General features: G+C 45.3%; 1 protein-coding gene across 5 annotated transcripts in view; it reads right to left on the reverse strand.

The window, feature by feature from the left end:
• Nucleotides 1-12,347, reverse strand: part of celf5a (cugbp, Elav-like family member 5a) — a 137,830-nt gene that overhangs the window by 14,832 nt on the left and 110,651 nt on the right. For 3 of the 5 annotated variants that reach the window (XM_068725875.1, XM_068725876.1, XM_068725874.1), the window contains exons 4-5: nt 9,002-9,166; nt 2,112-2,274 (exon numbers count right to left, since the gene is read on the reverse strand). In XM_068725875.1, coding sequence (XP_068581976.1) covers nt 2,112-2,274; nt 9,002-9,166 — 328 coding nt within the window. The remainder of the gene's footprint in view (nt 1-2,111; nt 2,275-9,001; nt 9,167-12,347) is intronic. The other 2 variants (XM_068725878.1, XM_068725877.1) reach the window with 2 other exon arrangements.

The raw sequence follows: 12,347 nt of genomic DNA on the forward strand, positions 1-12,347 counted from the left end.
CAAATTAATGAATGAAGAAAGTGGAAATAAAACATTTCATATTTATGACAGTCCTTGAGAATTGACAAAAGCCACGCTTTCTCTCAAGGATTAATAATATATTACATTCAATAATGAAAAGTAATCAGCCCGACGGTAGCTTACACAGCATGTCCAGAAGCAGATAAATGGCATCACTTCACACATCACGTGTTCTCTTCCTTTCCCTGTCTTTGCATCACAAACTAAAACAGTCATTTTTTTTTTTTTGCCCATGCCAAGTCGTTAGCTCCTGGCATTGCCAATTGATACAAAATTGCCTTACATTTCCCAACACAGAAGCAGTTCTGTTTAGCTTTTAAAGAGCATCTAACAAAATACGGAAATATTTCCTTTAGACTAAGGCACAGATCCTGGGTTTTCGAGAGGCTACAGTTCAAAAGAGATACAAGAACAGCACACACAGTGCAAACAGACTGGAGGACAAAGACTCCAATGCAGGCACGCGCACACACACACACACACACACACACACACACACACACAGACAGAGAGAGAGAGAGAGAGAGAGAGAGAGAGAGAGAGAGACGGAGTTCCTTGCAATACAGTTGCACAATCTTTCATCAGCACTATTGTGTTGCAAAATATAGGTATGCATGCAGAACACAAAGATCTGAATTGCCATACTGTCAGTGCTTTAGCCATCAAAATAAGAGGCTTCTCAGCAAGACTGAGCTCCACTTTTAATCACTGTCTCTGATTGATTATGCCCGCCCAAAAGTGCACACTTTGCACGGAAAACATCACAGTGAATATTTGACAAATGGATCCCCTCTCTAGATGTATTGAACCACGTTGAAAATGGTCGCGGATGTAACCGTACGCATGCGGCGCGGCATGTGCCTCCATCATGCTCTCTGTGCATGGGCTTGAGGTGGACAAACGCGTGAATAAAAGGTTAACGCGGGTCCTGCAGCATTGATTTCCACACCTGGCCTGCTGTCCGTCCTGTTTATTGTAATTGAACCGACTGTTGTGAAGTAACTAAAGCAGAACAGAACAGGGTTCCGTCCAATATAACTGTCCTTTCTTTGTGTCTGTGAATGAAGAAGTGAACACTATTCCAACTTAAGGGAACCACAGTGCAGAGAGAATTTGATGTAGTGCAGCAACTTTATAGTAAGGATTCCTATGATGGCTTTAAAGATGATCTACAACAGGCCTCGTTGCACAGATGGCGGTTCTCTCTCTCTCTCTCTCTCGTTCTCTCTCTCGCAGTGATTGGTTTAAAGTTACCAAAGTCATCACCTTAAAAACTCAATACTGCAGTGTTGACAAAGTAGGTGAGCGGAGCACAACAAAGACTTGGATGCTGTATTATTTATTTCGGCTCATGCTTTTGTTTAGTGGAGAATCTTGAAGTTTCCTCTGTCTCAAGGAAAACGAAGCACTGCTGAATAAGCAAATGTTATGCAGTGGGTAGGTATTTCAAAGTCCTTCCCTTTCCTCTGTAATGTATCTGCATAGGAGGTGTTTGTTATGGAAAGCAAAACCAACTGCATGCAGATCATGCACAAGTGCTTCAAAGCACAAGGTCAAAATACTATGGGGAAATTAGCGCCTTATCTGTAAAACTTACTTATTGATATTCCCTTATTCTGCTGCGACTATCCGCAAATATGTTCCGCATTCACAAACAAAATAAAAATGCAAATCCAATTGACTGTATTTTTCATCTTCCGTCTCTCTTTCTCTCCAGTGGAATCATTTTTTGAATACCAGTACAGCAGGCACCCTTCCTTTTGGCCTTGCTGCAGCTCTAGTTTTTATTCTCACACTGCGTGCGCACACACACAAACACACACACACACACACACACACACACACACACACACACACACACACGCGCAAATAATCTTAGACATGATCGAAAATAAAAGCTGACCTAGAAGAACATGGCATGTACATATACACACCCACATAACACCGGCATACACCAACAGTAAGACGTTAACTCAAACATACAACAGAACCATCACTTACCCACTCTTAATCCACACACACACACACACACACACACACACACACACACACACACACACACACACACACACACACACACTTTTACTCACCCAGGGCTTGATGAAACTCACTCGACACCGGGGTCATGGTGGTTTGTGGGAGGCTGTTGATGTTGAGCGCCCCCATCTGGTGGATCTGTGTGGGGAACGCCACGCTGGGCGTGAGGTAACCTCCGTGGCTTGCTGCCATGATGGCTGCCTGCTGCTGCATGAGCTAAAGAAGAGGGACATGGAGAGATGGGTGGAGGAGAGGAAGGAGGGATGGATGGGGGTGTGTGAGTGTGTGTGTGTGTGTGTGTGTGTGTGTGTGTGTGTGTGTGTGTGTGTGTGTGTGAGAGAGCAGAAGGGAGAACAGGGTGCGAGAGAGGTGAGGGGAGGACAGATGGTAATGAAAAATATAGTAAGTTGGGAAGGAGTGGGACAAAGACGGGAGAAATGTAGCAGGGGTAGAACAGAGGGAGGGATGTATGTTGAGGGTGATGGATGGATAGTGCATGGGAAGTACAGAGAAAGTAGAGCGGAATAAAAGAAAGGGAAGAAAGAAGAAGCCTGTCAACCTATGTTTAGTGAATCTGTCTCTCCTCCCAGCAGGAAGCCTGTCACCAGCTGCAGAAACGATTTAATAGCTGTCTGTTGGGCTCATACAAATCAAGGCATTGACATGTGGACATTATCTCTGTGCTCAGGGAACAGGCAAAGTTTGCAGAAGAGTTGCGATGCTTTTTTCCTTACTATTGTCAAACTTCACAACACTCTTGTTTGGCTGTATAGAAATGCCACAGCCGTCTGGTATTCCCTTCTGTTTTTCTCTGGCCCTCATCTCTAGCTTTTTTCTGATGTATTTGTAATGATGGCTGCTTGGAGACTGACATTCATCCAGAGTTTAGAATCGGCTTTGTTTTATAATTCAGTCAGACACCACTAGGCCCGTCTCCGGGCTAGTTCTCGCCCAAAACATAGAAGGCACTTTTGGAGTTGGAACTTCATTAAATGACTTGCCAGTGAAAAGTTGTTTTAGCGACAAACAACACTGTGTGCTTTTTGGTGAGTCTGTTTTGAGGTGTCCAAACCCTGAGTCACGAAAACAACAATTTTCAAAGCAGTTGACCATGTTAGTAATACAGCGCGTTAGTCAGCCAGTCGATGTTCACCCATTGGACAATCCGACGGAGAGATCAAATCAATAGCCTTTCATTCGCTCTGCATTTCTACTTAGCATGAAGTGAGAGCTGAAACTATTTTCCATCCAATGATGCCCACAGAGTGTTTATTCATGCTCACATGCACCACTGCCCTGCACTGCGCTTACATACACACACACACACACACACACACACACACACACACACTAGCACACAACATGCATGAAGGGCGATAGAGACTATTTGAGTTTCTGCACTCGGCTTAAATTCTCCCCATGCAAACCACATGCTGAATGCCTAATTCAGGAGAAAAATCCATCATTGTACAGCGGCTTTTGCAGGTTGTGAGCCAGCGGGTTTGTGTAGGGAATCAACACTCTTTTGCTGGCTATGTAGCCATGCAGACCCGTGTGGTATAGGGATACAAACACAGCTGGACCAACCTCGTACCCCCCCCCATCTGTGCATCTGTTTAATACTGCATGGCTGCTACGAGTCAGGGGAGCCGCTGATGGCTGTGGCCTGAGAATGACTCGTATAAGCAGAAATCAAACTCCTCTGCCACTGGCACTAATGACGACACTGTGAGACACTGGAGGTATAGAATGCCACTCTGCTTGTATTTGCATGGGGACCCTGCCACGTAAAAAGCCAATTATTTTCCCTCAGTGCCCCTGTCAGGTAACCTGAAAGTGGCTGTCCCGCTGTAGAATGCCCGGCGCTGGCATCTCATCCATTAGCCACATGCCTCGCCACTGCTATCTATTAACGCCTTTTTTGTCATTTGCATAATTCCAACGTGACAAATGGGAATCATCCATTCCTTTCCAAGTAAGATGAATTGAGCCTTTAAGGGGGCAGAGCTGCAAAAGACAGCGAAGGAATAGGAAACCAAACAAAAGCAATGACACAGAAACAAACAAAGAGGTCTAGAGGATCTGGGGCTCCCTGGCTTTGGCAACGCGGTGACTGCCCCCCTATTAAGATGTGAGCCGGGTTGGACTTCAGCACGAAGGCTCTGACTGGGCTGGTATTACAGAATAAATACACTGTCACACCACTCACTGCTTTTTTGTGTCTTTTCTCTGGCTGTGCTCGCTGCTTTCAGCGAGGATGGGGACTTAGGGCTGATTCTAATAAGCTTGCAGCCTGTTCGTTGAGGGCCGTGTGGCCTTAGACAAGACCCAGGCCTGGATGGAGTCGTAATGGAGTGGGAGTGAATCCTAGTGTCGCCAGAATACCAGCCTTCTCTCCCTATGCATGTTTTAGATAATGCAATCCTTAATGCCATCCGTCAGACTGTCATGGATAACAACTCTGGCATTCAATGACGCTTCGTTCCAAATTCAAGTTCAGCAAATTGGAAACCCAAGCATATAATTACGTCGGAATGCAGCGGTTAATACAAACTGGCTCTGAAAAAAAAAAAAAAGAAAGATAAAGAGCAGAAAGCAGAGTGGTTATGTTGACAGATATTCAAAGTTCTTCCATTTTACTTTTCATATGTATATGCTCCCCCCCCCCCCCCTTCTTTTTTTAAATTACAAAGGCATTATATTCAAAAGCCATTCCCGTTTTTCTTTATTTATGCGCTACCCAGCAGATAGCAAATGTCTCCGCAGGAGAATGAGCGGAGCTGAGTCTTCATCTTCACAGACACAACCTTTTCTGCTTCCTCTTGAAAAGAAAGGAAGAGGGAAGAAAAGGCAGACAGAAACAAGGGGAACAAAAGAGAAGCGCGTGAGATGAAAGGGAGCAAAGAAAGTTGCCCGGGCTCCAGCAGCATTCATTTAGTGTCAGACATCTGCTTTTTTATTGCAACCTGATGGCATTACTCTCCCCTGGTGCCAGCAGGCAATCACCTCTTTATCACATGGCAATTATCTCTATAGCGCTGCTCTGTGACTCGCTGACTCTCAGCACTGTCACATGTGACCCCTTATAGCCCAACCAGCCGGGGATGGAGGGGGGTGAGAGAACGAGAAAGAGAGAGAGAGAGACAAAGGGATGCATAGAGGAGAGAGAGAGAGAGAGAGAGAGAGAGAGAGAGAGAGAGAGAGAGAGAGAGAGAGAGAGAGAGACAGAGAGAGGGTGAAAAAGGTTGATCAAATGAGAGAGAGAGGGAGACAGTAGGTCAATGAGGTGAACTAAAAGACTGAAGACAGAAGACCGAAGCTGAAGGGCCTCGTTTGTTACCCCCGTGTTGGCAGGCTGGATTTCCACAGAAAGATTTGAATAGGGGGTTTTCTTTCTATCCGATGCACTTTGTTGTGTGTGTGTGTGTGTGAGTGTGTGTGTGTGTGTAGAGCTAGTCCTCACAAGTATAATACAGCTAAACCAGGTCACACACGCGCTCGTGTGTGTATGCGTGCAGGGCGGCTTTACAGCACAGCTAAATGATGCAGTAATCTGTTAGCATCATTTCTCATGTGTGCTGTGTTGCTGTTTCAACGGGAGTCCCTCCAACAGGGGGAGATGTTTCCTAATGTGAGTTTACAGTCATCATCCTCCCTCTCATCCGCCCACACATTGTCACTATCAGCGCCAAGTTAAACCATTTTCTCTCCTCTCATTTATCTATCTCACGCTCAGTCCAATGCATCTTTTAGGGAGGCAAGAGGGGCACGGTGCCGGAGGCGCCTTTAAATGTAAAACTCCTCTCTTGTCCCCCCCAGACACAGCGTGCAGTCCTCCACCTAAAGAGACCAAGGGAAGCTAAAATGGCTGTCTTCAGAGAGAGACACGGCTTGAGTGAAAGTGACTTGAATCAAATCTAATCGTGTACAAATATGATGTTTGTGTCTTGAAGGGGAAATACAAGAGGTAATAAAAGCTGGTTTTTATTACTTGTACTCAGCGATTCATGGGAGGACTATTATCACTCACTACTAACGCCGGAATGAAACAAGGGATCGCACTCACTCGCTCTCCTTCCGCTTGTGTTTTATGAAATCACCTTTTTGCAAATAGGATGTATCCTGTCAGAGCACACCAGTATCTGTGTCTATCGTGAAAATGGCACATTTCTCATTTTTGGCATATGTTGTCAGTGTTGTACCCCTCCAATTTGTGTTCAGAGCCCCCTCCTTCCCCTGGTTTGACTAAAATCCAATTTACTGGCTGTCAGCTCAACTCTATAATCCCATCCACTGCTGTAGTGGAGAGGTAGCTCTTTGAATTTACCATTTACTGTACTCTCTGGTTATAGCTATATATATATATATACACACACACCATCTCACCCTACGTCTGTATTCTTTGCGGTGCCACCTCCTCTTCTCTTGGCCAGTGTATATGGAGAGTGGGCGAACATGTAGTGTGTCTTTGGAGATAAAGTCCTTTTTGTGTCACTGCAGGTTTTTTTCCCGTCTTGGGGGGAATATGTGCAGTTTATCTTGCAGTAAAGGAACATTTGTCGTATCACTTCAGCACATTCCTGGTGGCTACGGGGGGGGGGGAATCAAGGCTGCACATCATATACATGCAGCCAGCACCAATGACTGTAATGTAATCAGAACGGCTGCACAAGCAGGGCACCCACACTAAAGATAACTAGTATTTCCCTTTATTCCACATTATTGCGTACCTAGCAGGCTGAACCGGTATTAAAACTCATTGAATAAGTATTTAGCTAGATATGAAAACAAGAGCCGCGCTGATAATCCATTACTCTTGTGAACTCATTACTTTATCTCCAAGGTTGCTTTTCCTCAAAGTTTCTCCCGCGACTTGCTTTGTTTTGCTAAGTTCATTATATGCAGGTACATGGCACCAACAGTGTGTGATTCATAACACTAACACAAGGAGGATCTCACCTTCACTAACATCATTCATGCTGTATAATCTTTGTCGAGACACCACATACGTGCAATTTCTCCTTTTAGATTTAATGGTAATTGATTCTCTCTAATGCTGAAGTCTCCTCCGCGCCCTTGTTACTTTCACTTGGAACTCAATTTCCTAGCATCATCCTGCTCTTTGTCATATTATATATGTGTATGAGCGAGAGAGAGAGAGAGAGAGAGAGAGAGAGAGAGAGAGAGAGAGAGAGAGAGAGAGGACATTTGCTGCGCTGTGCGTGTGCGTGTGTACACTCTTGTGTGCTTCTGTTTGAGTCGACACGGGTCTCTGCCACAGTAAATAAGAGTCATGGCCAACCTGAGCGGGGCACAATGGTCTCCCCGCAGACTGCCACTGCCTCCACCACCCCTTAAACATTTGCATTTCTCCACATTTCCTGGGAAAGGGCTGCATTTCATGAATGGTAATGAAGGTGGGAGTTTTTACTGGGGAGAGCGCAAGAGATGGCCTCGCAATTACTCTGGGATGGTCAATTTGCACATCTCACACTGGGTCCCACGGCTGTGATGTGAAAATGAGGGAAATGGATAAGCCCCCCCCCAAGACCTGGCTAACGTCAACAATTAATCCTGGCATTTAGAAATAACAAAAATATATATATATATATATATATATATATATATATATATATATATATATATATATATAACTTTAACATTCAAATAAATGCAGGAAAGAAAAAAAAAGTGTGTTCCCCTCTTCTCTGTAAATAAATACTCAGCTGAGGTTTATGTGCATTTATGCAGTGTGTTGTGACAGAGGACCAGGTTTTTATCTCTGGATGGCAAACTTTTCATTAATTCATTTTAGCCTGCTTCAAGTAGGTTGTGTTTAAGTGCATGCGCATGCACGTGAGGGCGTGCGTGTGTGTGTGCGATACGCCTCTGCGGGGAAGAGCAAAGTTTGTGTGCAGATAAGTTGCCCATGGAATATTCTGAGTCAACTGTGGCCCCTGAAGCATCTCATGGGCCCAGAGGGAGGGACAGGGGGGGAGGGAGAGGGGAAGGGTAGGGAAGCAGCGTGATAGAAGGTAGAGGGGGCGCGTGGTGAGAGGGGCTGTATAGGCTGTCTGAACTCATCAAAGAGCCGTGGGTCTGCTGTGTGTGTGTGTGTGTGTGTGTGTGTGTGTGTGTGTGTGTGTGTGTGCCATGCCCTGAGGGGGTGACGGTGGGCGGGGGTAGGAGGGCAGAGGGAAGCTGATGAAGGGGTTGGAAGGTACAAGCTCACTAAATGTGTGAGTGCCTATACGTGCTGTGGGTAGTGAAAGCCAGAGCGTGATGGCAGAGCAGTGCTGCTTAAGAGGAGGAGTGGACGACGGAAGTGGTGATAGTTCGGCAGAGTAATTCTCACGTAGGACAATGTCCACCGAGTAAGGGTCAAAACACAGAAAAAAACAGTAATGAAAAATTATAAACTTCAGATTTCAGTGTTCGAGTTTCCTGTTAATTAGCAGATTGCGTTAGCACACCAGTAACTAGCGTTAGCATCTCTATGCTACGCAAGCTACTGAAAGTATACTGAGGGGATACACACACTTCCTTTACTAATGATTGTAACAGTGAATAAAGAGCCACTAGGATTTACAGGAACAGTGTTGCTCCTTAATTCCATTGTCCTCTGTCTCAATATCCCGATGATGTGGTGGTTTACACTTAAACAGCTGAAAGTGACGCCGCGAGAGCGGTGAGCGTGAACCGAAACCGCCAAGTTAAGGCCATAAAACCAAAACCGAGTGCAGAAAGACGCTGAGAGCTGAGGGGAGCTGCAGAGTCCAGTGATTAGTCTCTGTGGGTTCATCATTCTACGAGCGACACCTTTCACAAACCACAAAGTCATCCAGTTAGCTAGAATTTAATATTTTCAAAATATCATTTTGAAAAATGAGTCGTGTGTTTCAAAATGAGTCGTGTGTGCAAACGTGTGCCTTGTCCAACTCACCGCATGTGCGTAAGAACTGTAGGTGCTGAAGGGAAGAGCGATGGCTGGGTTGAAGATGCCAAACTGCCCAACCATCTGCTGCATGCGTCTGATGGTGCGCTCCTTGTCAGTGTCGGCAAACTTGACCACCAAGCTGGAGGACGCACCCTGAGGGGGCAGAGAGAACTGAAAATCAGAAGATAAACAACATGGAGACTTAACCCAGATTTAAGTCATGGTGAGAGGCATACAGATAATCAACAATAAAGCAAGAAGCATGTGTCTGTCCTACGCATGTCTCTAGAGCTGCTCCTCAGATCTACTTCACACTTGGCGGCTGCATTGCTGGAAACACAATGGAGCGTATTTGTCGAATTTAGTGCAATTTGGAGGAGCTACACATTCAGTTTCAATAAGTTCACTTTACGAGCAAACTCTTCGTCACTTCCCTGGAGCCAACACAAGCAGGTCGCCAAGTGGAAGCAGAATCGAGAACTAGAGTGTATTTCACCAGTGTGACTGCGAGTTGAATGTGTGTTTTTCCTGTGAGAAAGACTTTTCTTTGTGGGATCAGTGTTTGACTTGATTCTAACTTTAAACACTAATAACGTCACTGCCAACAAAACACCTCTGCTAGTTACAGCTCTACTTTAGTTTAAACCAAGAGACTAATACGCCTCATTGGAAATGACCTCCGCTAAGTGTTTTTCACCGGTGTTTCTGACAGCAATTAACCGACACTTGGGTGCATTTTTCACACAACGTAGTGCTGTTTTGCTTTACTTTTCACGCTCACTGGGAATGTTGGTATCGGCATTAATAGAAGATATCCAAAAAATAAAAGCAGTAACCCCCACAGGCTAAGGCATGCGGGCCTTTCTGAACAGGCATGTTTTGGACGGGCACTGCCCTTGTGCACTGAATCTCAAATGTAGCACGTTTAATGCTAACACTTGCTCAGTCAGTCGGCGGTGGTCTTACAGCATCTCATCCTCTGTGCCCAAAAGGCTTTGACCCACTTCAGGAATCATTTGCATGTGTGACTGTAAGGATTTACCACGTATTTAGAGACAGCCACTAACAAAAAGGCTTACAAATAGGACAGCATGAAGAATGCTGTTGGTTATTATTTTTGATTTCTTAGTGTGCCGTGTTCATTAGCAACAACAACAACAACAACAACCGGTGTAAACATCAATATCTGGTGCGCTCCTCTAATTGCATGTCAAAGGTTTTTTTCGGGGGTTTTTTTTTTTGGCATTCTAGAGGCAACATCATTGCACATTTGTATTATTGCAGAGAATCGTGCCCCCTTGTTGTGCGGCTGGCATACATAAACATGAACAGATATGTGGAGAGTGAAATATTCTACTTATTGAGTGAACAGCTCTGGAGGCAGACGTGTCGACGGAAACCTTCCGTTTTTTCCAATCAGTGTTTAACATGTACAAAGTCACTCGGGGCAGAGCGGCCTCGCTGTGCATGACATAAATACTTTATATCCCCATCCCCCCCCCTCCCCGGCTTTTCCCCCTACGGTCCGGTACATATATGTAACCTTGGTGCTCCTCCCTACAGATAAGGTTAAAAGATCTGCAATGTACAACGATTTGAAATAAGAGCTGTAATTGGTGGTTCCTATTGACCTTGGTGTAAGTGTTCTTCAAAGAAAATGTTGCAATTTTGTCTCACTCCTCCATTCCTCTGTTTATCCTCCCTCGTCCGTTCTGCGGCTCTGGCTAGCCATCCCCTTATCAACACTATTACCTCTTTCTGCAGCCCAATAATGAAACAGCAGGTGGGTCTGCCACACACCCTTCATTAAGAATCTCCAAATGATTTAGCACTACAGTTGACCTTTCGTGTGCTCCGCCTCCTCTTCCCTCTGCGCCCCACAAACCGGCCAATCGATCCCTATAAAAGGCCGAAATATTACTCTGATCTGACAGCGTAGAAAGGTTGCGTGTCAGTCACGATAAGACGCCCCCTGAAATTGATGCGAGATTGTCAATAACAGTGGTGACTGGTTGCCTGGATTCAAGGCTGGGGGGGTTGGGGCATTTGAAGGGCTAAAAGGGGGTATTTCTGGTCGGTCGGATCTGGGTTAAACCTGGCAGGAGTTGTTATAAATGGCAGCTGTAATGCTAGCAATATTACTACAACATGATTCATTATTATGTTTCTATTTTTCCATTACTTGCACAGTCCCCTGACTGAGGTCTCAGGAGTCCTGCTAATAAAGACATCGACAGAGATGCTCAAAGACAAGCACTGGACCTTTTCGACTGTAGCGTATAGATTTTATCCTCTCTTTCTCCCCACTTTCTTTCAATATTCCCCCTAGCCCTCTCCTCCTGGCTCGCTCGCTGGTTGAATCACAGGTTTGATGGATTATAGGTGAGAAGCCAGTTGGTTAGTTGGATGCCTGACTAAATGGCTGATTGCCTAGTTAGTTGAGTGATTGACTCACTGGCAGGCTGGTTGGCTAACTGGCTGACAGACTAATTGTCAGACTGTCAAGCCGGCTGACATCTGTACTCTGTCCAGCTGAGTGACTAATTGTTTTGCTTCTTGCTGTGAGAGCCATCATGTCGCACGGGAACAACACTTTTCCTGCTCATTGAGAGCTCTGTGTGAGTCTACAATAACAGCAGCCAGAGACGGAACAACATGATGTATTAAAGATGTACTTCCTGTAGCATCACTTTCTTAAAGCCGAGTTCACGCTACACGACGTTCAGACTTGTCAGATCGCCGTACTGTTCACACGACGCACAACTTGCTGTCTTTTAAGTCGTCGTGGTTTTCACACATACAGTAAAGTTCTCACTGTTCCAGGCGACCCCTCCGCCAGGTTTTGCCCCAAGCCGTGTCTCGCGCTCTCATTGGCTGTAGCCCCCCGACAGATCCAGATTTTTTTTTTTAAGCCCGCTAGATATCTGGAATGTGTCTGCAATGCCCCGGCAAGCCTCTCGGCTCGCGTCGTTGAACAGTTCACACATTAGCCGTCAATGTGAGAGCACAGAGCCAACGCAGATTCGCCTCTGATCTGGGGTTTAGTCCAGAAGCTACAAAAAAAAAATCTAACGGCGGCCGTAAAATCCGGGCTAAAGTCTGGTATCGTGAAGTAGGCATAAGCAGCATCTCATATATTAAGACTGTGCTCAGTCTATTCAAGGTTAACTTTGGCACGGTTGCAGGTTTAGGGTTTGTCTGTTGTGTCTGACCAGCTTTTTTTCTTTTTTTTACTGTCTGCATCATTAACTTTATTATGAGGTTTAACTTTGAGAGAATCCAGGACAGGCCAGTGCAGGACCAGAATACAGAAGAGATGCGCTACATGTAAATAAGTCCTTCTCACGGTTAA

Source organism: Cebidichthys violaceus, unplaced genomic scaffold (genome assembly GCF_023349555.1).
Source record: "Cebidichthys violaceus isolate CVI_PGR_0920_01 unplaced genomic scaffold, fCebVio1.0.p SCAF_37, whole genome shotgun sequence".
Classification (NCBI taxonomy): Eukaryota; Metazoa; Chordata; class Actinopteri; order Perciformes; family Stichaeidae; genus Cebidichthys; species Cebidichthys violaceus.